At 46.6% G+C, this 25054-nt stretch overlaps 1 protein-coding gene and 1 long non-coding RNA gene across 5 annotated transcripts in view; both read left to right on the top strand.

Moving 5' to 3' along the window:
* Positions 1-25054, top strand: part of LOC306932850 — a 520149-nt gene that overhangs the window by 170719 nt on the left and 324376 nt on the right. The gene's annotated exons all lie outside the window — the stretch shown is intronic.
* Positions 174-23501, top strand: LOC306932846 (transgelin-like). 4 transcript variants are annotated; one of them, XR_013791170.1, is made up of 7 exons: positions 174-450; positions 13875-13918; positions 15997-16191; positions 19212-19383; positions 19997-20099; positions 21560-21749; positions 21843-23501. XR_013791170.1 is itself a non-coding variant. In XM_079514798.1 (6 exons), the coding sequence occupies exons 2-6, from the start codon at positions 13907-13909 to the stop codon at positions 21696-21698; spliced, it is 621 nt and encodes a 206-aa protein (XP_079370924.1). In that variant the 5' UTR covers positions 174-450; positions 13875-13906; the 3' UTR covers positions 21699-23501. The 4 variants fall into 4 exon arrangements, 3 of the variants coding, with proteins under 3 accessions (XP_079370924.1, XP_079370925.1, XP_079370926.1); XM_079514798.1 differs by having other exon boundaries at positions 21560-23501; XM_079514799.1 differs by lacking the exon at positions 13875-13918 and having other exon boundaries at positions 21560-23501.

Genomic DNA, 25054 nt, shown 5'->3' with positions numbered 1-25054 from the left:
AGAGAGAGAGAGAGAGAGAGAGAGATTGAGAAGCAGAAAGGCTGTGCCCTTTTATGGATGTGGTTTCCTTTTTCCTTCCTTCCCTCTCTCTCTCTCTCTGTCTCTCTACCAGTGAAGTCATCTTTCTGTATAATCTGGTTGTATAAAGCCGGTATGGTAGGAAGGCGGGCCCTGCCTGGCTCGATCAAAAACACACACAACCCTCTCTCTCTCTCTCACTCACACACATGCACACACCTTCTGACATAGGACAGGACGATCAAATGCACACACAGCCCTCTCTCTCTCTCACTCACACACACACCTTCTGACAGGACAGGACGATCAAATACACACAGCCCTCTCTCTCTCATCTCGCTCACACACACCCACCCACACACCTTCAAACCCAGGACAGGACCCAGGAGGCCTTGACACACCACTGACTCCACCGCTCCTCTCTATCTCACAGTGAGTAAAGAAATATTATTGTTATAAAACTACTAGAGAACCAAACTCCAATGGCAGTCAGTCAGTCAGTCAGTCAGTCAGTCAGTCAGTCAGTCAGTCAGTCAGTCAGTCAGTCAGTCAGTCAGTCAGCCAGCCAGCCAGCCAGCCAGGCAGCCAGTCAGTCAGCCAGCCAGCCAGCCAGTCAGTCAGCCAGCCAGCCAGCCAGCCAGCCAGCCAGTCAGTCAGTCAGTCAGCCAGCCAGCCAGCCAGCCAGCCAGCCAGCCAGCCAGCCAGTCAGTCAGTCAGCCAGCCAGCCAGCCAGCCAGCCAGCCAGCCAGCCAGTCAGTCAGTCAGTCAGTCAGTCAGCCAGCCAGCCAGCCAGTCAGTCAGTCAGTCAGTCAGTCAGTCAGCCAGTCAACCGACTCAACCCTGGTCCATATTGTCTCAGAAACAATAGCCTTGTCTTAGAACTAAATTAGCCATACATAACAGATGTCGGAGTGGAAACCGAAGTGAAGAGAAGCAATTTTAGCAAAGTAAAGTTCATGTTCAAGTTCATGTGTAGTCTACTGTCACACACACACACACACACACACATACCGAGGTGTTCTCATCTCACTGCTGTCTGTCCACCCTGCCATGGGTGTCCCTAAACAATGTCCTAATGTCTGGTCAACCTGTGTTTCCCTAAACAATGTCCTAATGTCTGTCCAACCTTTGTTCCCCTAAACAATGTCCTAATATCTGTCCAACCTGGTGTCCTAAACAATGTCCTAATGTCTGTCCAACCTTTGTTTCCCTAAACAATGTCCTAATGTCTGGTCAACCTGTGTTTCCTTAAACAATGTCCTAATGTCTGTCCAATCTTTGTTTCCCTAAACAATGTCCTAATGTCTGTCCAACCTGGGTGTCCCTAAACAATGTCCTAATGTCTATCCACCCTGGGTGTCCCTAAACAATGTCCTAATGTCTGTCCACCCTACATGGGTGTCCTATACAATGTCCTAATGTCTGTCCACCCTGGGTGTCCTAAACAATGTCCTGATGTCCAACACCCTATACTCCATCTGGTGGTGGACAGAAATACAACACATTTGGGGATATTCCTATATGTGGGACTAAATTACATTTGTGACAATGCATTGTGACCAAACTATTGTATATTTGGCTATGGGCGTTTGTGTATTTCTTGGGGGGGTGTATGGGTGGATGCGTGTTGACACTTTTTAACTGTGATGGCGGTGTTGATGAAATACTCTTAATTTGTTAACGGTATAGTCTGCATGATACTGCATCCATCCATCCATCCATCCATCCATCTTCAACCGCTTATCCGTAGTTGGGTCGCGGGGGCAACAGCTCCACCAGAGTGCTCCAGACTTCCCTCTCCAGAGCAACATTAGTGACTTCCTCCTGGGGGATCCCGAGACGTTCCAAGGCCAGTGAGTCGATGCGTTTCCTCCAACTCCGCCTTGGTCTGTCCCGGGGTCTCCTCCCAGTGGGACGTGCGTTGAGGACCTCCCTAGGGAGACGCCCGAGAGGCATCCTAACCAGATGCCCGAACCACCTAAATTGGCTACTTTCCAGGCGAAGGAGCAGCGGTTCTATACTCTGAGTCTCTCTCGTGTGACTGAACTTCTCACCCTTCTCATCTCTAAGGGAGATGTACTATGGTGTGATTGTTGTGAAAGTATATCACACTTGTCAAATTATGAGTGGCATTTCTCCCTGAGACGAGTCTGTGTGATCTATGGATCCCACAGGCACTGAGGCTAGGTTAATCCCACACTGAGGCTAGGTTAATCCCACACTGAGGCTAGGTTAATCCCACACTGAGGCTAGGTTAATCCCACACTGAGGCTAGTTGAGGTACGATGATAAGAGCGCCTCTCACTTCACACTGGAGTGACTTTTTTCACCCGAGGATTCCATGACAGAGGTGGCATGTTGTCCAGCGTTAACACCGAGGTGTGTGTGTGTGTTTGTGTTACGGTGTTACCCAACGAATAACGATCCACTGAGTTGACACTGAGGAGCGCTTGTTTGTGTTAGCCACCGCTACCGTACATGGACATTAGCAGAGCTGTCATTCCTAGTGACAACACAGACACGCACGCACGCACGCACACACACACGCACACACACACACACACACACACATCTCTCTCATTCCTGCTGAATCCAATTTACCTGACTATCAACATATACGTATAGCTAGAATGAATGAATGAATTAATGAATGGCCTCGTCTAGATCCTCCTCCTGCATGTCCTACTGTCCTATTACTGAACAAATACTCTATAGCAATGATTACTGTCACAATATAGAGCTATTTAACACTACTGAACACACACTCTATAGCAATGATTACTGTCACAATATAGAGCTATTTAACACCGTTACTGAACACACACTCTATAGCAATGATTACTGTCACAATATAGAGCTATTTAACACTGTTACTGAACACACACTCTATAGCAATGATTACTATAAGCATATAGAGCTTTTAAAGGACCACTTCACCACTTTTGAACTTATCTTCATAATTGGTCCTCACTAATGTTCATGATAAAATTCACCATCGATGATGTCACTGGTGGACGGGTTTCTGAACTGCCCACAGCCCTCCTATGAGACACAGACCGAGTAGAAAAAAATTGTAGTATTTTATCATGAACATTAGTGAGGACCAATCATATGAAAGCAGGTTGAAAAGTGGTGAAGTGGTCCTTTAAACACTAATTTTAACCAAAGAAAATGACTTACCCTATAACTTTAAGTCAAACACATGAGTACTTTTCGCAGCACTGTCAGATACCTCTCCCCGGCAGGCAGCAGCAGGTCACAGCAGTAGCAGTGTAGTCCAGACAGTAGCCACATGTAGCAGCAGTGTAGTCCAGACAGTAAGCAGCAGTGTAGTTCAGACAGTAGCCACAGTGTAGTCCAGACAGTAGCCACATGTAGCAGCAGTGTAGTCCAGACAGTAAGCAGCAGTGTAGTCCAGATAGTAAGCAGCAGTGTAGTCCAGACAGTAGCCACATGTAGCAGCAGTATAGTCCAGACAGTAAGCAGCAGTGTAGTCCAGACAGTAAGCAGCAGTGTAGTCCAGATAGTAAGCAGCAGTGTAGTCCAGACAGTAGCCACATGTAGCAGAAGTATAGTCCAGACAGTAAGCAGCAGTGTAGTCCAGACAGTAGCCACATGTAGCAGCAGTGTAGTCCAGACAGTAAGCAGCAGTGTAGTCCAGACAGTAGCCACATGTAGCAGCAGTGTAGTCCAGACAGTAAGCAGCAGTGTAGTCCAGACAGTAGCCACATGTACTGTAGCAGCAGTGTAGTCCAGACAGTAGCCACATGTACTGTAACTCTATAGCAATGATTACTGTCACAATATAGAGCTATTTAACACTACTGAACAGTGAACACACACTCTATAGCAATGATTACTGTCACAATATAGAGCTATTTAACACCGTTACTGAACACACACTCTATAGCAATGATTACTGTCACAATATAGAGCTATTTAACACTGTTACTGAACACACACTCTATAGCAATGATTACTATAAGCATATAGAGCTTTTAAAGGACCACTTCACCACTTTTGAACTTATCTTCATAATTGGTCCTCACTAATGTTCATGATAAAATACCACAATGTTTTTCTAGGGCTGTGGGCAGTTCAGAAACCCGTCCACCAGTGACATCATCGTTAGGCAGATTTATTTTTAAACAAGATTTTTTTTAAACATATTTAGATTTGTATTATCGTGAGGCTTCCATTTTCGCATTGCAACTTTTCACAAATAGTAAGCCTGCAGTTTCTATTAGCTTGAATTCACCATCGATGATGTCACTGGTGGACTGGTCTGAACTGCCCACAGCCCTCCTATGAGACACAGACCGAGTAGAAAAAAATGGTAGTATTTTATCATGAACATTAGTGAGGACCAATCATATGAAAGCAGGTTGAAAAGTGGTGAAGTGGTCCTTTAAACACTAATTTTAACCAAAGAAAATTACTTACCCTATAACTTTAAGTCAAACACATGAGTACTTTTCGCAGTACTGTCAGATACCTCTCCCCGGCAGGCAGCAGCAGGTCACAGCAGTAGCAGTGTAGACCAGACAGTAGCCACATGTAGCAGCAGTGTAGTCCAGACAGTAAGCAGCAGTGTAGTTCAGACAGTAGCCACAGTGTAGTCCAGACAGTAGCCACATGTAGCAGCAGTATAGTCCAGACAGTAAGCAGCAGTGTAGTCCAGACAGTAGCCACATGTAGCAGCAGTGTAGTCCAGACAGTAAGCAGCAGTGTAGTCCAGACAGTAAGCAGCAGTGTAGTCCAGACAGTAAGCAGCAGTGTAGTCCAGACAGTAGCCACATGTAGCAGCAGTATAGTCCAGACAGTAAGCAGCAGTGTAGTCTAGACAGTAGCCACATGTAGCAGCAGTGTAGTCCAGACAGTAGCCACATGTAGCAGCAGTGTAGTCCAGACAGTAAGCAGCAGTGTAGTCCAGACAGTAGCCACATGTAGCAGCAGTGTAGTCCAGACAGTAAGCAGCAGTGTAGTCCAGACAGTAAGCAGCAGTGTAGTCCAGACAGTAGCCACATGTACTGTAGCAGCAGTGTAGTCCAGACAGTAGCCACATGTAGCAGCAGTGTAGTCCAGACAGTAGCCACATGTAGCAGCAGTGTAGTCCAGACAGTAGCCACATGTAGCAGCAGTGTAGTCCAGACAGTAGCCACATGTAGCAGCAGTGTAGTCCAGACAGTAGCCACATGTAGCAGCAGTGTAGTCCAGACAGTAGCCACATGTAGCAGCAGTGTAGTCCAGACAGTAGCCACATAGCAGCAGTGTAGTCCAGACCAGGGGTAGACAACCTGCCAACATTGGTACAGGGGAGGGTGGTCACTGGCACACTGGCATAAGTGTGTGAGAGAGATCTTTTATTTTAATGTTAAGAAGTATTCAAAAAAGTTTAGTCTGTGAAATGAAGTCCCCTCACATCTAAATTACACCCTGCACATAATTCTACATTCACTCAAAATCTGGGCTCTGAGTCTGTGTGAAAGAAAATAGGCCACATAAAAAGGTTATGTACAGCCTATGGACAATCAAAATCAGATGGAAATATTACATTTTTATGTGGTGACAAAATTAAACTTTATGTTGATACGGCACACTGAGTATCAAGAAAATGAAAACATGGCACTTCATGTCAAAAATGTTGCCGACCCCTGGTCCAGACAGTAGCCACATGTAGCAGCAGTGTTGTCCAGACAGTAACCACATGTAGCAGTAGTCCCAGTTGACCGTTAGGCAGCTCCGTATAGCCACTAGCCACATGTGTGCAGCAGATAACATCTGGGGCAGCCAGATGTCCAGACCATTAGGCGATGTTTGCCTAGATGCTTCATAGCAGGGGGGGGGGGGGGGGGGGGGGGACGAAAACATAGGAAAGAAAATGTTGCACAAATATGTGGGTTTTGGGGGTGAGGGGGTGACACGGCAAGATTACAGGTTAATTGTATAATAATAGTGTACAATAAGTGTGTAGGCCTACACATCTGTGAGAACTCAATGGCTAAGGCTATTTTCTTTCCACGTAATGCCCCCCCCCCCCCAGGCAGTGAAACAAGATCTTTCGAGAGAAATAATACAGCAACCTGCAGGTCTATGAAACACAGGCCGAAACAATATGTGACCGTTTCTGACCGAGGCTAAGTCATTGATTTTTATTTTTATGTTGTTTCATGTCATGTGAAAGCAGGGAATCATAGCTTCAAATTGACATATTGGTGCAGTTTGACCCACCAGTTTTGGAGATATGGCTTAATGTCTTGCAGAAAACAGCGAGTTGAGAAAACAGGCTTGAAATGTTCACTTCTGTGGACTCTAACATTACACCTAGCTACATGTTTAAGCATTTATTTCATATTTACATGTCGATTTCAGCTCTGACATTTATTTCAGACATGCTAGTATGTGTCAAGAGTCTGCCACACATTTCTGATAAAAAAGATAATCAGTTTTTCTCCTCTCCTGAACAGTTAGTCTTGCCGCCATGACTGTGTCTGTATCAAAAAGAGTTACATATATAGGCCACATGACAACTTCAAACCTATATGCATGCCATGCCGGCAATCTGAACAATCTGAACCGATAATAGCCAAGATAAGAAAAACATCTTGGGATTTTTTGGGAAAATGTTGATTTCTTTTTTTAAACAACACAAATCTGTTCTGGGGGTCCCTGCTCCAGATGGTGGTCCATGGCCAAATACATGGTAATTTGGTGGTCCTTGACACAAACACCATAAGAGAGGAAGCCCAAATAAACTTCACTTTTAGAAACAAGCCCAAAACGTCCACAAACCCATACAACTACCATATTTGCAACTTTACAGAAAAAAATAAATAGGAAAAAAAGTTGCTTTATAATAAGCAGACATGGCAACAACAGTGACACGGGAGAGTTGCTAATGTGAGTGAGTGAGTTAATTGAAGCGGCGGTTGAAAAGCGGAGGTTGAAAAGCATTTAGGGATAATTTTAGATTCTCCGTTTGAATCACAAGAGAGTCACGCTAAAAAGATTTGTAAAGCGATTAAGGGTGCATCATGCAGACGGTCTGCATGATGCAGACGGTATAACTGCATGATGCAGACGGTATAACTGCATGATGCAGACGGTATAACTGCATGATGCAGACCGTCTGCATCATGCAGTTATACCGTCTGCATCATGCAGTTATACCGTCTGCATGATGCAGACGGTGTGACGGTCTGCATGATGCAGACCGTCTGCATCATGCAGTCACACCGTCTGCATGATGCAGACGGTGTGACTGCATGATGCAGACGGTGTAACTGCATCCTGGTCATGGGAGGTATTTCACTTTAGAGACCGAAGTCTCTTACCTCATGAGGGCAGGGGTGCGAAAAGAGAGCTGGCAGGGTGGGAGGGGTCGGCAATCACCTTCTGCATCCTACGCTTGGTGCGTGTGGTGCGGATGGAGGAGACAGTTGGAAGGTCGTGGGACTCGTGGACGATGGTTTTTGACGCAGTAGTAGGCCTACTAACACCCTTTCCAGCTGTTTCCTCTCTAAGACGGTGGTGTTTCCGTACCACACTGTGACTGAGAAAACTGTAGAAGTGAACCAAGGCCTCCCCAGTCGCACCAAACTGTAGAAGTGTTAGTGAACCAAGGCCTCCCCAGTCATACCAAACTGTAGAAGTGAACCAAGGCCTCCCCAGTCGCACCAAACTGTAGAAGTGTTAGTGAACCAAGGCCTCCCCAGTCATACCAAACTGTAGAAGTGAACCAAGGCCTCCCCAGTCGCACCAAACTGTAGAAGTGAACCAAGGCCTCCCCATAGTCACACCAAACTGTAGAAGTGAACCAAGGCCTCCCCAGTCACACCAAACTGTAGAAGTGAACCAAGGCCTCCCCATAGTCACACCAAACAGTAGAAGTGAACCAAGGCCTCCCCAGTCACACCAAACTGTAGAAGTGAACCAAGGCCTCCCCAGTCACACCAAACTGTAGAAGTGAACCAAGGCCTCCCCAGTCGCACCAAACTGTAGAAGTGAACCAAGGCCTCCCCAGTCACACCAAACTGTAGAAGTGAACCAAGGCCTCCCCATAGTCACACCAAACTGTAGAAGTGAACCAAGGCCTCCCCATAGTCACACCAAACTGTAGAAGTGAACCAAGGCCTCCCCAGTCACACCAAACTGTAGAAGTGAACCAAGGCCTCCCCAGTCACACCAAACTGTAGAAGTGAACCAAGACCTCCCCAGTCACACCAAACTGTAGAAGTGAACCAAGGCCTCCCTAGTCACACCAAACTGTAGAAGTGAACCAAGGCCTCCCCAGTCACACCAAACTGTAGAAGTGAACCAAGGCCTCCCCAGTCACACCAAACTGTAGAAGTGAACCAAGTCCTCCCCAGTCGCACCAAACTGTAGAAGTCAACCAAGGCCTCCCCATAGTCACACCAAACTGTAGAAGTCAACCAAGGCCTCCCCATAGTCACACCAAACTGTAGAAGTGAACCAAGGCCTCCCCATAGTCACACCAAACTGTAGAAGTGAACCAAGGCCTCCCCAGTCACACCAAACTGTAGAAGTGAACCAAGGCCTCCCCATAGTCACACCAAACTGTAGAAGTGAAGTGAACCAAGGCCTCCCCATAGTCACACCAAACTGTAGAAGTGAACCAAGGCCTCCCCCCAGTCACACCAAACTGTAGAAGTGAAGTGAACCAAGGCCTCCCCATAGTCGCACCAAACTGTAGACGTGAACCAAGGCCTCCCCCCAGTCGCACCAAACTGTAGAAGTGAACCAACACCTCCCCATAGTCACACCAAACTGTAGAAGTCAACCAAGGCCTCCCCCCAGTCACACCAAACTGTAGAAGTGAAGTGAATCAAGGCCTCCCCATAGTCGCACCAAACTGTAGACGTGAACCAAGGCCTCCCCCCAATCACACCAAACTGTAGAAGTGAAGTGAACCAAGGCCTCCCCATAGTCACACCAAACTGTAGAAGTGAACCAACGCCTCCCCAGTCACACCAAACTGTAGAAGTGAACCAAGGCCTCCCCAGTCACACCAAACCTCTTCAACAGAGGCAGAAAGTGAAGCCTCTGCATGGCGCGCTTTGCTTAGGATTTTACTAGTGTTAACGACCCATTTCAGGGAGTGGCAAATAGTGGTGCCAAGGAATTTAAAAATAGTTTCTTTGGTCTTAGTAGGTTTAGGCATATCGCCATGTTGTGCCAAATAACACCATCATTATGTGGAGCGGCTTCAGTCTGCTGGCAGGAAACCCCTCCACGCACCAACCCACCATGCAGCGCTTAGTAACGGACCACGTCATGTCACCAAAACACACACACACACACACACACACACACACACACACACACACACACACACACACACACACACACACACACACACACACACACACACGCACACACGCACACACGCACACACGCACACACGCACACACGCACACACGCACACACGCTTCCTGTTGTGGTTTTCGGACCGGCGTTGCCTTGGCGACACAGACACACAGAGCGACACAAACAGAGTGTGGGCTGGACTGGAAACGATGAGAGAGAACTGATACTGCCGGTCTGTCTATAAAGTTATTACATTATCTAATATGTGTCTATAACTGCCCCTGTGCACCTTTTGTTTATGAAACCTAAAAGCCAAAGGTAAAAGCCAAACGGAAATATCATTTTTATTATACTGTATGTTCCCATTGCTCAACGCCAAAAACACAATTCAATTGTTAATCGAATGTTAGACTGGTTGAAAACACACGTCTCTGCTTCTGGTGACTGATATTGTCCTTGTAATGAACGTTAGACTGGTTGAAAACACACGTACGTCTCTGCTTCTGGTGACTGATATTGTCCTTCTAATGAATGTTAGACTGGTTGAAAACACACGTCTCTGCTTCTGGTGACTGATATTGTCCTTCTAATGAATGTTAGACTGGTTGAAAACACACATCTCTGCTTCTGGTGACTGATATTGTCCTTCTAATGAACGTTAGACTGGTTGAAAACACACGTCTCTGCTTCTGGTGACTGATATTGTCCTTCTAATGAATGTTAGACTCCTTGAAAACACACGTCTATGCTTCTGGTAACTGATATTGTCCTTCTAATGAATGTTAGACTGGTTGAAAACACACGTCTATGCTTCTGGTAACTGATATTGTCCTTCTAATGAATGTTAGACTGGTTGAAAACACACGTCTATGCTTCTGGTAACTGATATTGTCCTTCTAATGAATGTTAGACTGGTTGAAAACACACGTCTCTGCTTCTGGTGACTGATATTGTCCTTCTAATGAATGTTAGACTGGTTGAAAACACACGTCTCTGCTTCTGGTGACTGATATTGTCCTTCTAATGAATGTTAGACTGGTTGAAAACACACGTCTCTGCTTCTGGTGACTGATATTGTCCTTCTAATGAATGTTAGACTGGTTGAAAACACACGTCTCTGCTTCTGGTGACTGATATTGTCCTTCTAATGAACGTTAGACTGGTTGAAAACACACGTCTCTGCTTCTGGTGACTGATATTGTCCTTCTAATGAATGTTAGACTGGTTGGAAACACACGTCTCTGCTTCTGGTGGCTGATATTGTCCTTCTAATGAACGTTAGACTGGTTGAAAACACATGTCTCTGCTTCTGGTGGCTGATATTGTCCTTCTAATGAACGTTAGACTGGTTGAAAACACACGTCTATGCTTATGGTGACTGATATTGTCCTTCTAATGAATGTTAGACTGGTTGAAAACACACGTCTCTGCTTCTGGTGACTGATATTGTCCTTCTAATGAATGTTAGACTGGTTGAAAACACACGTCTCTGCTTCTGGTGACTGATATTGTCCTTCTAATGAATGTTAGACTGGTTGAAAACACACGTCTCTGCTTATGGTGACTAATGTGGTCCTCCAAAAGTGTGAAGGGGCCATGTATGTATTTTTCAATTCCTTTTTTCTTTTTAATATATACAATAAAGTACAAATATTACACTGGAGAGTAACTGGAAAACACAAACCCAGACAAGACGGACAGACGGACGGGGCAGGCTCCAACCGGGAGCTTGTTTAAAAGTTTTTCTTTGAGTTATGCGCTCTGGGACTAATCCCAAACATAACAACTCATCCCAGGGCACACGTTAAAATGCCAGAGGCTGGAACAGGAATGGAACGATAGACCCCTCTGGGGTCCTGTTAGCATAGAGCTCTCAGACCATTTTGGCATGCAGAGGCTGACCGCAACACAGAACTACTCTGTTAAAAGTTGAGGTCCTGAATTCAAAATCTACTTGAGTAAAAGTACAAGAGTATTGGTATATCAAAGTTTACCAAAAGTAGATAGTACTCATTATGCAGAATGTCGCTTGTGAAAAGAGTAACTGAAAAAACACTAGAATGACACTATCAGTCACCAGAAAAGAGGACGGGTGTTTTCGATGAATCTATCATGGTTAATAAAATGGAGTTTGAAGTTACAATGGGTTTGTATAGGAAGGAAGGGGGCGATTCAGTAATATCAAATATTAATGAAACAAGTAACTTAACCCATTAAGACCTGAGGCCGATTCTAAAAATGTCTTCTACATCCTGACAGTTTTCTGAAAAAGCTATGTTTCTATGTCAGTCGTTCTTCGATTTTTCAAAATACAGGCTATGAGCTTGTAGATCTGCTATTTTTCAATAGCTAAAGCATAACATAATGCTAACACCAAAAGGGGTTCCCGCCCAAAATGGGTTCAAAACTGTCAAATGGGGGTCCGGGGGGCCAATTGCTGTCAATGTGGGGGTCCTTGACGTGAAAAAGGTTTGTGAACCCCTGGGTTAGGGTTTGGGTAGGGTGTTGGACTACCGCGTCGGACCAAACAACATGCACCCGTGCAAGTGCTATACGGGCCAAGATGGAGTCTCGTTGAAAACCAGTGCTCCAGGAGGTCCAAAGCATTAAGCAACTAGTAGACTAGTTTACTATAGTCGACTAGTAAATCCACTAGTCGACCTTGCTGGTACTAGTTGACTAGTTGATAAGAAAAAAAAGATTATAGTTATAGTTTTTTTTTTTTTTTTTTACATCATAGTTGGTTAAACAACTAGTCGCCTAGTCGACTAGTAAACTAGGCAACTAGGCAACTAGTAAAAATGACTAGAAGTGAATGCCCTAGTCCAAACACCTCTGAAATGCCTCTGTATAGTGACTGTGCATATACTGTACCAGGGCTGCAACTATAACGGATATTTTCAGAATAGATTCATCGTTTAATTGTTAGCATGAACACGGCCTGTTGCAACACAAGTCATCAGTCACGTACAGTATAAACACATTCCCCGTGGTGCGTAGGAGGACACATCTCTGGGTGTCTAGAGTTATAGAAACTGTAGCAGAGAGAGGATACCGAACACGTTCAGCCTCCCTCAACTTTCTCTGTGGGTCGGGCAAAAAAGGAAAAGTTCTCGTTGGGGTTCGGACTCCTTGTGAAATATGTGTTCGTTCGTTCGTTCGTTCGTTTGGTCTGTCTGTCTGTCTGTCTGTCTGTCTGTCTGTATACGTACTCTGTGACATGGCCGTCTTAAGTGTTAGTTTATCCTCAGTTCTTCTCCTCCTCACAGACAGGATAGAGAGGTCGATGGGTGCACAGAGACATGCACGCATACACTACACACACAGGCAGGCAGGCAGACAGACATGCAGGCAGACAGGCAGGCAGGCAGACAGGTCAGTGGGTATACAGCAATGTATGATGTCAGTGTGAAGGGTTGTAACTGTGGCTGTTTGTGAGGCCAATGGAAAAAGAAAATTGACTACACACAACTTTTATTACACGTGGGCGCGCACGCGCGCACGCACACACGCACACGCACACACACACACACACACACACACACACACACACACACACACACACACACACACACACACACACACCGCTGCTATGGCAACAAGGTCACAATGACCTGATGAAGATACTTGACATGGAAACATTTTTTTTTTTTTTTGCCTGTACTCTATACATGTTAAAAATGGCAATCTCACTGTTGCGGCACAACCTCGGATATGTGAAAGAACGGGTGGACGTACTCCGTTATGGGGGGGAGGGTATTTCTAATGTGATTAACCCGTTCTCAAATCTTCAGCTATGTGTGCTGTCATGCTCATTTCAGCACGGCTGGATGGCACTATTTCAACCAATTGCTTTGGTCAGAAGAACTTTAGTAATATAAATATATTTAATTCCACTTTTGTCTTTTTTTCTCCTTTTTTTGTGCGACTCCTCTGCGTACCACCAGAGGGGGGGCTTTCTTAAGTACCACCGTGGTACTATAGTACCACTGGTTGGGAACCTCTGGTTTAGAAGACGTTTGTAGAATGTGGTCTCAGTCCGATAAGTCAGACCCTTAGAGTATATATGAATAGAGACGGCACCCAGAGGAAACCCTGAGGCGAAATGGACATAGTGGCCGAATTTGATATTGCAGCGCTGGGCCAAACTCATGAACGCGCTGGTCCGTTGACTATCATTGCGCACGTTGATGATGACACGTGAACGCTGAACGTGTGCAATGATAGTCAACGGCCAGCGCGTTCATGTGTTTGGGCCCAATCAATCCCAGAATGCACTCTGTTCCTACCCGGAAGGAGGAGTGAAATCGTCTCATGCGCTTTAGAGCAACTTATTGCAAGTGGATGGGAGGAGAAATCCGGTGCCGTCTCTATTAATATATACTCTAAGGTCAGACCTCCCCGTTAGTCCTAGTCTATATGTGGCTAACGCATTTATATTCCAGCCAACGTCGTCGTCAGAGACTCATCGCTGGAACTCTGCCACGTAACCCTTTGACCCTTTGAACTTTGACCCCCCCCTCCTTCAGGAACAGGAAGTGGAAGTGCACCTGACATCACCATGGCAACTAAGGTGACGGTGCAGAGAGCACTTTGATCTGAGCTGTCACTCATCTGGCTGTTTGTTGGCCCAAAAACAGACTCCGGAACGCAACCGCACTGAGACAATGGCTAGCAAACATGCTGGCATGGTGTGTGCGTGTGTGTGTGTGTGCGCGTGCATGCATGGATGCAGGGTGTGGAGAGTTGGTAACCAAATGGACCCTTATTACTATATCTCTTGAGAGCGTAAAATGAAACCAAACGGTCCCATTTCATTTTACGCTCTCGAGAGTTAGATTGTTGTTAAACAATCTGCATTAGACTCAATTTACAAGAAGTCTACACGATTAGAGAGTGTAGAGAAGAATTGTTATTTTTGATCAACGTTACAAAATTGTCTTTATTTTTTGGGTCTGAGAAAAAACTAAAAAGGTAGAAAACCTACTGAATGACCTGCAGCCTATTAAATCGCACAGAAATACGTAGAAATGTACGGAATTGCAATTCCCGGTTGGAATGACACACACCATGGAGCCTTGAATTCAGGGAGTTTTTGTTCCTTTGTTTGCTTGTTGTTTGTTATGTGATGACCGGGTCATCGGGGGCATCACGTTATTAACCCATTTTGACCTGAGATCAGATTCTAAAAATGTCTTCTACATCCTGACAGTTTTCTGAAAAAGCTATGTTTCTATGTCAGTCGGTCTTCGACTTTTCAAAAATAGCAGACCTACAAGCTCGTAGCGCGCCACTCGGTGGCGCGCTATGAGCTTGTAGATCTGCTGTTTTTCAATAGCTAAAGCATAACATAAGGGGTTAATGTGATGACCGGGTCATCGGAGCCATCACATTATTGGCTAGAAAAACAAACAAAAGCTAAACAGTCTCCATGTGTTCGAGGCTTCATGGGGTGTGTCATTGATAGAACATAGGCCTACGTATTATTTGGGGGGTGAACTAAATTACTATGCTACCAGAAATGGCTGATCTACAAGCTCACAGCGCACCGCGTCCGCGACACGTTGTGAGCTTGTAGGTCGTGTGACGGACGATGCGTTGGGCTTCAGACTTAGAAAACAAAAACTACTGAATCACCCTGAGTTTTATTAAAAACAACCAAACAGATTCACTCCACGAACCTAGAGAGAGAGAGAGAGAATGTGAGTGAGTGATGAGTCAATGTGAACGCATTGAAAAGCAGTATGGCTGTCATAGAGCTCCCATTGTACGCCACTTAACCTTGACACACACACACACACACACACACACACACACACACACACACACACACACACACACACACACACACACACACACACACACACACACACACACACACACACACACACACACACACACACACACACACACACACACACACACACACACACACACACACACACACACACACACACACACACACACAGGTCCTGGCAGGATGTATTGGCGTGCATTGGGAGACACGTGCAGGTCTTGGCAGCTATGCTGAAACTAAGCGCTGCTGACATGTATGTTGTATGTTGTGTGTTTTTGTTTGCGTGTGTTAAAGTTTCTAGGTGTGAACAAATAAAGATGCTTCATTCGTACACACGCGCCTTTGACCTGCATGTCATTAGTATGTTTATGTCCTGCTGCTGTGGGTTGGGATCCGGAAACCGGAATTATTATTATTATTGTGTCTGTGAGCCAACGTCTCATGTACCTTCACGTGCTGATGTGTTTTATTTGCATGTTTTATTTGCATGATGTGAGTCCATTACTCTCTACTGTGTTGGTGTGTTTGGCTACAACAGGCCACCGTAGTATACCGTGTGAGTTCTCTCCTCTGATTGGATGAAATTGGTATCCTGACCTGAACGTGTATTTTTTTTCTGGTTGGTTAAAGAGCCGAGGGAAGAGGAGGAGCCATGTTACTGAGCAAACTGTAACAAAATATTAAAATAATAATTAATATAACACTTTTTAACACTTGCATTCTCTGCCTTACTTCTCTCCATTCCACGCATCCATTCCGGGTTTCCCCCACCCTCTCTCTCTCTCTCTCTCTCTCTCTCTCTCTCTTTCCACCTTCTCCCGTTTGCCTCCATCTCCCACGATGCCCTCTGGCAGGGCGTCGTCGGCATGGCTAACAAGGGTCCGTCGTATGGGATGAGCCGGCAGGTTCAGGACAAGATCGACAGCAAGTATGACGCGGATCTGGAGCAGATCCTGGTGGAGTGGATCGTCCTGCAGTGCGGCTCCGGCGTGGGCAAGCCCGAGGAGGCCGGCAAGATGGGATTCCAGGCCTGGCTCAAAGACGGCTGTGTGAGTTACGGCGGAATGGATTCCCTTTACATTTAACAAGACAGATGTGATTTAGTACATTCCGCTAGCATCCCAGAGCTAGCCAGATGTAGCTCAGGACCGCGACCAACCTTTAATCTATAAACTAACCTGTGTCTGTGTTACAAACTTGCTGTGTGAACCGGTCTGGAGCGGATGATATCGTTAAGTCATGTTGTAGTATCGTTTTGTAGTCAACAGGCAGGAAGAATCAACCGGAACTTCCTTTTCCCTCAAACCGGAAGAAAAACAATAAAAGTTCTCGGAGCCTGCTGCTTTTACTGAGAAAAATCAATTTGAGGGAAAAGGAAGTTCCGGATGATTGTTGACTACAAAACAATACTACAACATGACGTAGCGATATCATCCGCTCCCGACCGGATCATAAACCTGAAAAGGAATGCTGCCCAGGCTAATATAAAACATTACCACTTAGATTGCAATCTAGTGTTCATGGTAGTTCAGAGTGCCAGGGAAAACTAGCCTGGTATCCAGCCTGCTTCGCTACGTTCGGCGGATTTTTTTTTCTCTCTTCGCTTATCAGTCTGGAAAGCCTCCTATCTCCAAGGGAGGCGGGACATGCCAAAAGCTTCGAAACCTAACGTGGCTTCTGATTGGTCTGTGGTGCGGGGCGGGACAAAGCACCAGTGAGACGTCATAGCAAAGCGCAGCTACTGCATGGAGGGTGCATGGAGGGTGGCGCTGGCTGATGACGTAGGTTGCCTAACGCTACTCTCATTCGTTGGAACAACATCCAATCAGCAACGACGTTGACTACGTAACATATGTAGTTCTAGTGTAGTTCTGCAAAACCTCCCAATGGGAGGCTTTCCAGACTGATAAGCGAAGAGAGAAAAAAAAATCCGCCGAACGTAGCGAAGCAGGCTGGATACCAGGCTAAGGGAAAACAGTGCAATTCTGCCCATGCATATCCGCCTCTCGCAGACTTGCAGAGGGAGGGGGAGAAGCCAGGGGTTGTGTTAGCAGCTGCCGACGATGTTTATCTTTCTCCAGAAACGGTATATGTCAGGCTCGATGCGATCAAAAATCACAATTTGTATCCAAAACTCGGATGGATTGATATCGCGGCTTTGGCATTTTGGCACTATGGCAGTAGCAATAGTTCAGCACAGGCCACCACAGATTTGTACAACGAGAGTTGTAAAAACGTCTTTGGCCTGGAGGCACTTTATGAACAATAAGTCAAATCAGTACTTGGCCTTCAATGAGTTTTAAAGGACACTAGCTGTTTTATTACCGTTGATACGTGGGACAGGTATACTCGTCATGATTAATCAATTTTGCGCCATGCGCTGATTACACATCAGTCATAATGCGTTTAATATCGCTGGAACCGCTCTGGTTGCTATGCACGGTCGCTAGGGCCCCTCCCGCGCCTTTTGTTTTCACTCAAACACACTGGCTCCTGTTTTAAGCCACGTCTTTGCAAGCGCTGTCCGTGGTGTTGAACCGGACGCGAGTCATAGTGGAATGGCCAGAAATCCCCGGCACCCAAGCGTCGTACCAGCTTCATCCAGCAGGCGGGACTCATTGTGTTAATGGTCTTTGTGCTGATAGCACATAGTAGGGCCTCACTCACATCTAAGACACACGCGTGTCCTGTGTCTTCTGTGTGTCATGGCCGCCTCAATGCATTTCCAATGGGAGTCACATGGTTTCATGACACAACCTTGTTGCATGGCTGTCTTCTACACTCCCCCCCATGCAACAAGGTTGTGTATTCAAACCATGTGACTCCCATTGGAAATGCATTGAGGCGGCCATGACACACAGAACACACAGGACATAAGTGTGTCTTGCGTGTGTCTTAGGTGTGAGTGAGGTCTTTACCAACGAACACCACTGTCCTCCTGACTATCGCCTGGCATGGTCAGACTAACATCACTGTGTAGACATTACTCTGGAACTTCAGACTAGTATCACTGCGTAGCCGTAGACATTACTCTGGAACTTCGCTGTGGAAGATCTATTTCCAAGGGGGCGGGGGGTTACAAACAGATTCCAACGTCACAGCAAAAATAAAGTCTCACTTTGAATAGTGGGCTCTGATTGGTCACCCTCCAACTCTGGGGTGTATAATTCAAACTGAGGAGTGTCAGACCATTCTCTCCTGTGGCAGATACATCTGGTTCCCAGGCTAAACTATATCCTGTCCCTCCCTCCCTCCATCCATCCACCCATCCCTCCCTCCCTCCCTCTATCCATCCCTCCCTCCATCATCCCCTCCATCCGCCCATCCCTCCCTCCACCCACCCATCCCTCCCTCCCTCCCTCCATCCATCCACCCATCCCTCTATACATCCATCCACCCATCCCTCCCTCCCTCCCTCTATCCATCCCTCCACCCATCCCTCCCTCCCTCTATTCATCCATCCCTCCCTCCACCCTTCCCTCCCTCCCTCCCTCCCTCTATCCATCCCTCCACCCATCCCTCCCTCCCTCCCTCCCTCCCTCCCTCCATCCATCCATCCATCCATCCATCCACCCTTCCCTCCCTCCCTCCATCCCTCCCTCCCTCCACCCATCCCTCCCTCCCTCCCTCCCTCCCTCCCTCCATCCATCCATCCCTCCCTCCCTCCCTCCCTCCCTCCATCCACCCATCCCTCCACCCTTCCCTCCCTCCATCCACCCTTCCCTCCCTCCCTCCCTCCATCCCTCCCTCCCTCCACCCATCCATCCATCCATCCATCCCTCCCTCCCTCCCTCCCTCCATCCACCCATCCCTCCACCCTTCCCTCCCTCCATCCATCCCTCCCTCCCTCCCTCCATCCACCCTTCCCTCCCTCCCTCCCTCCCTCCCTCTATCCATCCCTCCCTCCCACCATCCATCCATCCCTCCCTCCACCCATCCACCCATCCATCACTCCCACCATCCCTCTATCCATCCATCACTCCCACCATCCCTCCATCCCTCCCTCCATCCCTCCACCCATCCCTCCCTCCCTCTATCCATCCATCGCTCCCACCCCGCCCTCCATCAGGTGCTCAGTGAGCTCATCAACAGTCTGTTTGTGGACACCAAGCCGGTGAAGAAGATCGCCAGCTCCCCCATGGCCTTCAAGCAGATGGAGCAGATCTCCCAGTTCCTCAACGCCTCAGAGAAGTACGGAGTCAGCAAGACCGACATGTTCCAGACCGTGGACCTCTGGGAAGGTACGGGACCTTCTGACCATCTCCATGAAGATTGATAATCAATACTTAATAGATAATCAATAGAAACCTTCTCAACGTCTCCAAAAATACATATAATCAATAGATAATCAATAGAAACCGATATGTGGGAACGTACAGGACCTTCTGAACATCTCCATTGACCATTTGTACACCACGGCCACCACGGCCAACTAGCTGCAATTTCCCATTGACGGCCCAAACAGAATCCAAACAGAAACGTTTTCGGGGGTACAGGTTACTGATGAGTGATGACCAAGGGGCCAGTGAGGCTATTCAACGTTGAAGCTCTGGGCCCTAGTGGTAGGAGGAGGGACTACAGGCGGACCCGTGGATTCATGACCGGGAAACCCCGTGCAGCTGGGCTTTAACATTGAGCGCTCGGTTGCACTTCCGCATTTTCCGAATTTGGTGGTCAAATGCGGAAGTAGACGTTCTGAGACGGTACTTCCGGCAGTCTTCCGGGTGCTTCAAAACGCCACTGAGCAACTTCCACTGACATGAATAGCTGGGGGGGCGGAGCTTCGCGCCAGTTCAGTCTCTATCCTTTTATATACTCTATGGTGATGACACATTGTGTGTTTTTGGGGTACAGGGAAGGACCTAGCGGCCGTGCAGAGGACCCTCTCGGCTCTGGGCAGTATGGCGGTCACCAAGGACGAAGGGACGTACAAAGGAGACGCCAGCTGGTTCTTCAAGTGAGTCCAAACTTTCCGTGACGACTGAAACTCACGACGGAAAATGTTTTGCCGACTGGCTTTTTCTAGCCTGGGTTCCAGCCTGATTCGCTGCGTTCTGTGGATTTGTTTTGTCACTGCGCTACTCAGTCTGGCCAGCAGGCAGCAGACTCTCATTTCCTGCACCTCCGTAGCCACGTTGTTGCTGATACGTCATCCACTCTGTCCATGCTTCTCAATGCTGAAAAAAATAGCAGTAGTGTGAGTTTAGTGAATGATAAGGGGGACGTTGTAGGACAACAGCAGTAGCTGTGTGAGTTTAGTGAATGATAAGGGGACGTTGCAGGGCAACAGCAGTAGCTGTGTGGGGTGAGTTTAGTGAATGATAAGGGGACGTTGCAGGGCAACAGCAGTAGCTGTGTGGGGTGAGTTTAGTGAATGATAAGGGGACGTTGCAGGACAACAGCAGTAGCTGTGTGGGGTGAGTTTAGTGAATGATAAGGGGACGTTGCAGGGCAACAGCAGTAGCTGTGTGGGGTGAGTTTAGTGAATGATAAGGGGACGTTGCAGGGCAACAGCAGTAGCTGTGTGGGGTGAGTTTAGTGAATGATAAGGGGACGTTGCAGGGCAACAGCAGTAGCTGTGTGGGGTGAGTTTAGTGAACGATAAGGGGACGTTGCAGGACAACAGCAGTAGCTGTGTGGGGTGAGTTTAGTGAATGATAAGGGGACGTTGCAGGACAACAGCAGTAGCTGTGTGGGGTGAGTTTAGTGAATGATAAGGGGACGTTGCAGGACAACAGCAGTAGCTGTGTGGGGTGAGTTTAGTGAATGATAAGGGGACGTTGCAGGACAACAGCAGTAGCTGTGTGGGGTGAGTTTAGTGAATGATAAGGGGACGTTGCTGGACAACATTGATACAACGTCAAACTGGTGTTTTTTTCCCCCAACCCGCACCACAGACCAATCAGAAGCCACGGGTCGTTTTCACCATTTAACATGTCCGATTTACATGTAATAGGAGACTTTCCAGACTGAGTAGCGAAGTGACAAAACAACAAATCGATGTAATGCAACGAATCAGGCTGGAAACAAGGCTATAGGCTTTGTCCACCCAAAAGCAGAATTAAAACTAAGTGACTAAAACTTTGAACAGATACACCGACAATTCCGTTAACACATAAACAATACCTTTTGGATATTCTACTGTTAGATGATATAAGTTCTTATACCTATGATCCTTGATGACTATTTCCTGACCTGACAAAGATGTTATAGTTACATCGAAATGTTGTCGTTTTTTCCTGGCACCATGTTGAATAAAAAGTCTTAATCTGTCCGAGTTGCTCCATTGCCTTCGTTCCTTTTACAGACTATTTCTATGTATTAGCCCTCCATGAATTGTTCTTGCTTACTGTAAGTCACTCAACAAAAAACCAAAAAAACATGCCTGAATTCTGATCCTCGTTCCCGTTGTCGCAGGAAAGCCCAGGAGAACAAGCGGGAATTCTCCGACGACCAGATCAACGCGGGGAAGAACGTGATTGGTCTACAGATGGGCTCCAATAAGGGAGCGTCTCAGCAGGGCGTGAGCTTCGGCTCCACCCGGCAGATCAAGTGAAGCCGGCGAGTCTCTCCAGTCCAGACTTCACCCCCAAAAACACCACCTTCAGTCCCCCAGACCTGCCCCCTTCAGACCCAGATCTGACTTCTTAAGGCCCAGATCTGGCTTCTTAAGGCCCAGATCTGACTTCTTAAGGCCCAGATCTGACTTCTTAAGGCCCAGATCTGACTTCTTAAGGCCCATTCATACTCCAGATTTAGGCGATAAGCTACTCACCGTGGTGTCGTTTATTTAAGTTATAAAACTACAACATTACATCACTCACCGTGGTGTAGTTTTATAACGTCAATGCTTAAAGACGTTACCGCGAGTATGATGGCCTCGACTCGTCACCGTTTACAACGGTAATACAAATAAATAAAGTCAATAATTTATGTAGCTATTCTTAATAATGAACATGTGTAAAGTGATAGTTGTTGATATCTAGTGACTGAGACAACAGGCTGGAAAACAAAGGCAAATCATAACTGTGTTAAGTGAATGCACGTGAGCTGCAACTGGTCGCAGCCCTCATCAAGTCACCTTTCGCCCAATGTGGCCCTTGCCCCAAAATGAGCTTGGCACCCCTGGTTTAGGTGATATGGTTATCACCTAAAAGGTGAGTTGTTTTTCACCTAGAACAGGAGTATGAATGGGCCTTAAAACACTCTGCATTACTAGTCCCTAAAAAACAACAACCATTCCTTTCCGTCTAAAAAGCCAAGCTGCTCCGCACTCTTTGTCCACTTTATGACCTTTGTCTGAACCCGCCACAGGCTAAATCGCTTGACCTTATGACCTTTGTCTGAACCCGCCACAGGCTAAATCGCTTGACCTTATGACCTTTGTCTGAACCCGTCACAGGCCAAATCCCAATACTCAAACGTAATCATGGTGACCTCCAGTGTGACCCCCAAAAGTCCACTTCCGTTTGTCGGAGCCCAGCGCGACGCTAGAGAGCATCGAGGCTCTCCTCAGCAGCCTCGGAGCGAGAACACATCACACGTATATCCTCCGTGTCTCTCCGTCCTTTTGCAGAAGTTGTCGGAAATCGCCAGAAACCTCCTCGTCGACCGTAAACGACCCTCCCTATACCGAGCCTAACGGACCAACCCGGCTGCGCGAGAAGTCATGCGTCATACGTTCCCACTACTACAAATAGGCGGAGGAGGACGCGAGGACGGATGTTTTTGAGTATTGGAACGTGGCCATCGAGATACTCGCACTGCCCGACATCGCAAAAGCTCACCCCGCTTTCGCAAAGTAGTTTAGGGATAAGGGGTTTAGCATGGACGAAAATATAGCCCTCATTCTTAGGGTTTCTAAAAGGCACCGTGTCCACCAAAAGCATTATTATTATTTTTAAACGTCCAGAGCATTCACACAAATTCCACCTTTAGGCCAGACTCGACCCACCACCACTCACACGCAGAGAGCACACAACTCTACCGGCCCGCTCCGTCGAGACACACACACACACTAGCCTAGCCGCTCCGGTCCTGCTACAGCCTAGCGGCTAACGGGTGAGATGTTGGCTTTGCACACACCTGGGTTCGATTCCCGGGCATTCCACTATAGCAACTAAAACAAACAGCTAAAACTCTTTTTTTCGTGGACGCGAGGCCTTAAACATGCAGGAGGAGGAAAGACATCCATTCTACGGTATAACTGCCAGATAAATACTGGTCAGTTATTGAATATATTGACTATTATGATAATTATTGACACCCTGTCCTGCAGATTGCTACGCCCGCTGTATCAGCTCCAGTATTTTTTTTTGTTATCATTTTGTCTTAATAAAATGACTTTGAAATACATTCACTGCTGTGTTGGCTCAGTCATTCTGGAATACATTCACTGCTGTGTAAGTGTTGGCTTAGTCATTCTTTTTTTATAGACCATGATTAAGGCTGCACAATACTGTATATCGTTATTAATACTGATAATAGGTAACTGAGGTATGAACATGCACAATATCATTGTTTGAATGTTTAGTTTTCAATGTTGCAACACTTAAAATATAGAATACGACATTTTAACAGCATTTTACTGAGTGCGTTGCGTGTTCGAGTCCCGTTCATGACGACGTTTGCTGCGTGTCTCTCCCACTCTTTCCTGTCATTCTTCCCTTGAATCTATAAAAGGCAGAAAAGCCAAAAACAAAGCATGGCTCCAGGTGTCTTACACTGTGAACAATACAGCTTCGTCTTACATCCTGCATAGTCCCGCACCAGGAAATAATTCACCATTCATTTTCCCCATGGAGGTTTCAAAAAGTATCTATTTAAAGACATTTATGCCTCGGACAATTCCAACAGCCGAGTTGACCAATCATGACAATAAGCAAATCTTTTGGCCCGAACAAATAATTAGAAAGAAGAAAAAACACACAATTTTTTATTATTTGCTACGCCCAAAAACAACAACTGATTTGTCAACTCGGCTGTTGGCTTTGTACTTTTTGAAACGTCTATGGGGGAAAAAAATGAATGGGGAATTATTTCCTGGAGCCCACTGTTAAAATGTTAAATGGTGCATTTATATAGAGCCTTTATCCAAGGCGCGATTACATAGATTGTGCATTACATTCACCCAGGACCACACACACACATTCATACACAGATGGCGGCGGAAACCATGCAAGGCACCAACCAGCACATCGGGAGCAATTATCGGGTTCAGAGTCTTGCTCAAGCACATTTCGACACCAACTCTGGGGGAGCCCAGGTTCGAACCTTGCGGTCATAGGCGGTGCAAAAGGGGGGCCTTTTGCATGGCGGTGGCCCAGGGGCCCATAATTTCTAGACCACCACCCCAGGGCTTTTTTTATTTTCTTCCCGACGTGGCACATACTGTCTGCACACGTGTACGCGTAACAATTATGACATATAGGCCTGCGATATTCAGGATTTACAGCAAGGGATTGCTTAAAAAATAATAAACAGCCAAGAACTAAGCCAAATAAATGCAAACTGAGGGTTTAAACACTTTAAACCCTCAGTAATGTACCGTATCATGATGGTTTAGGACTTTTGGGGTTATTTTATTGACAAATGAATAAGCCCATTGTTAATAACAGTGACAAGGACCGTGTGCGTCACTGTTATTCACTGAGCTTGAGCCTATTTGCGGTCACGCGGACGCTCAAGCTCAGGGCCCCCCCTAGCTCAGGGGCCCCAACAAGCCCGTTGGATAATCCTCCCCTGCTTGCGGTTACCATCCGGTCACTCTACCCCTGAGCCATCGCCTTTGTTCTGAAAGGGGGCGGGACTGCAACACTATTTCTATAAGAAACATGAGGGTATTCATTTTACAGCCTGCAAAAACCTTTTACTTATTATTACCTAAAAGGATGTGTGGTTGTCTTCCAGGCT

The sequence above is a fragment of the Electrona antarctica genome, assembly GCF_951216825.1.
Source record: "Electrona antarctica genome assembly, chromosome: 11".
Taxonomy (NCBI): domain Eukaryota; kingdom Metazoa; phylum Chordata; class Actinopteri; order Myctophiformes; family Myctophidae; genus Electrona; species Electrona antarctica.
The sequence above is the reverse complement of the archived record's forward strand: the minus strand, read 5'-3'. Positions and strand labels throughout refer to the sequence as shown.

Bases quoted from the DNA above. Each gene is read 5' to 3' on its own strand.
- LOC306932846 (XM_079514798.1), top strand. The intron at 19,384-19,996 runs GTACGGGACCTT...TTTGGGGTACAG, and splicing joins GACCGTGGACCTCTGGGAAG to GGAAGGACCTAGCGGCCGTG. The intron at 20,100-21,559 runs GTGAGTCCAAAC...CCGTTGTCGCAG, and splicing joins GACGCCAGCTGGTTCTTCAA to GAAAGCCCAGGAGAACAAGC.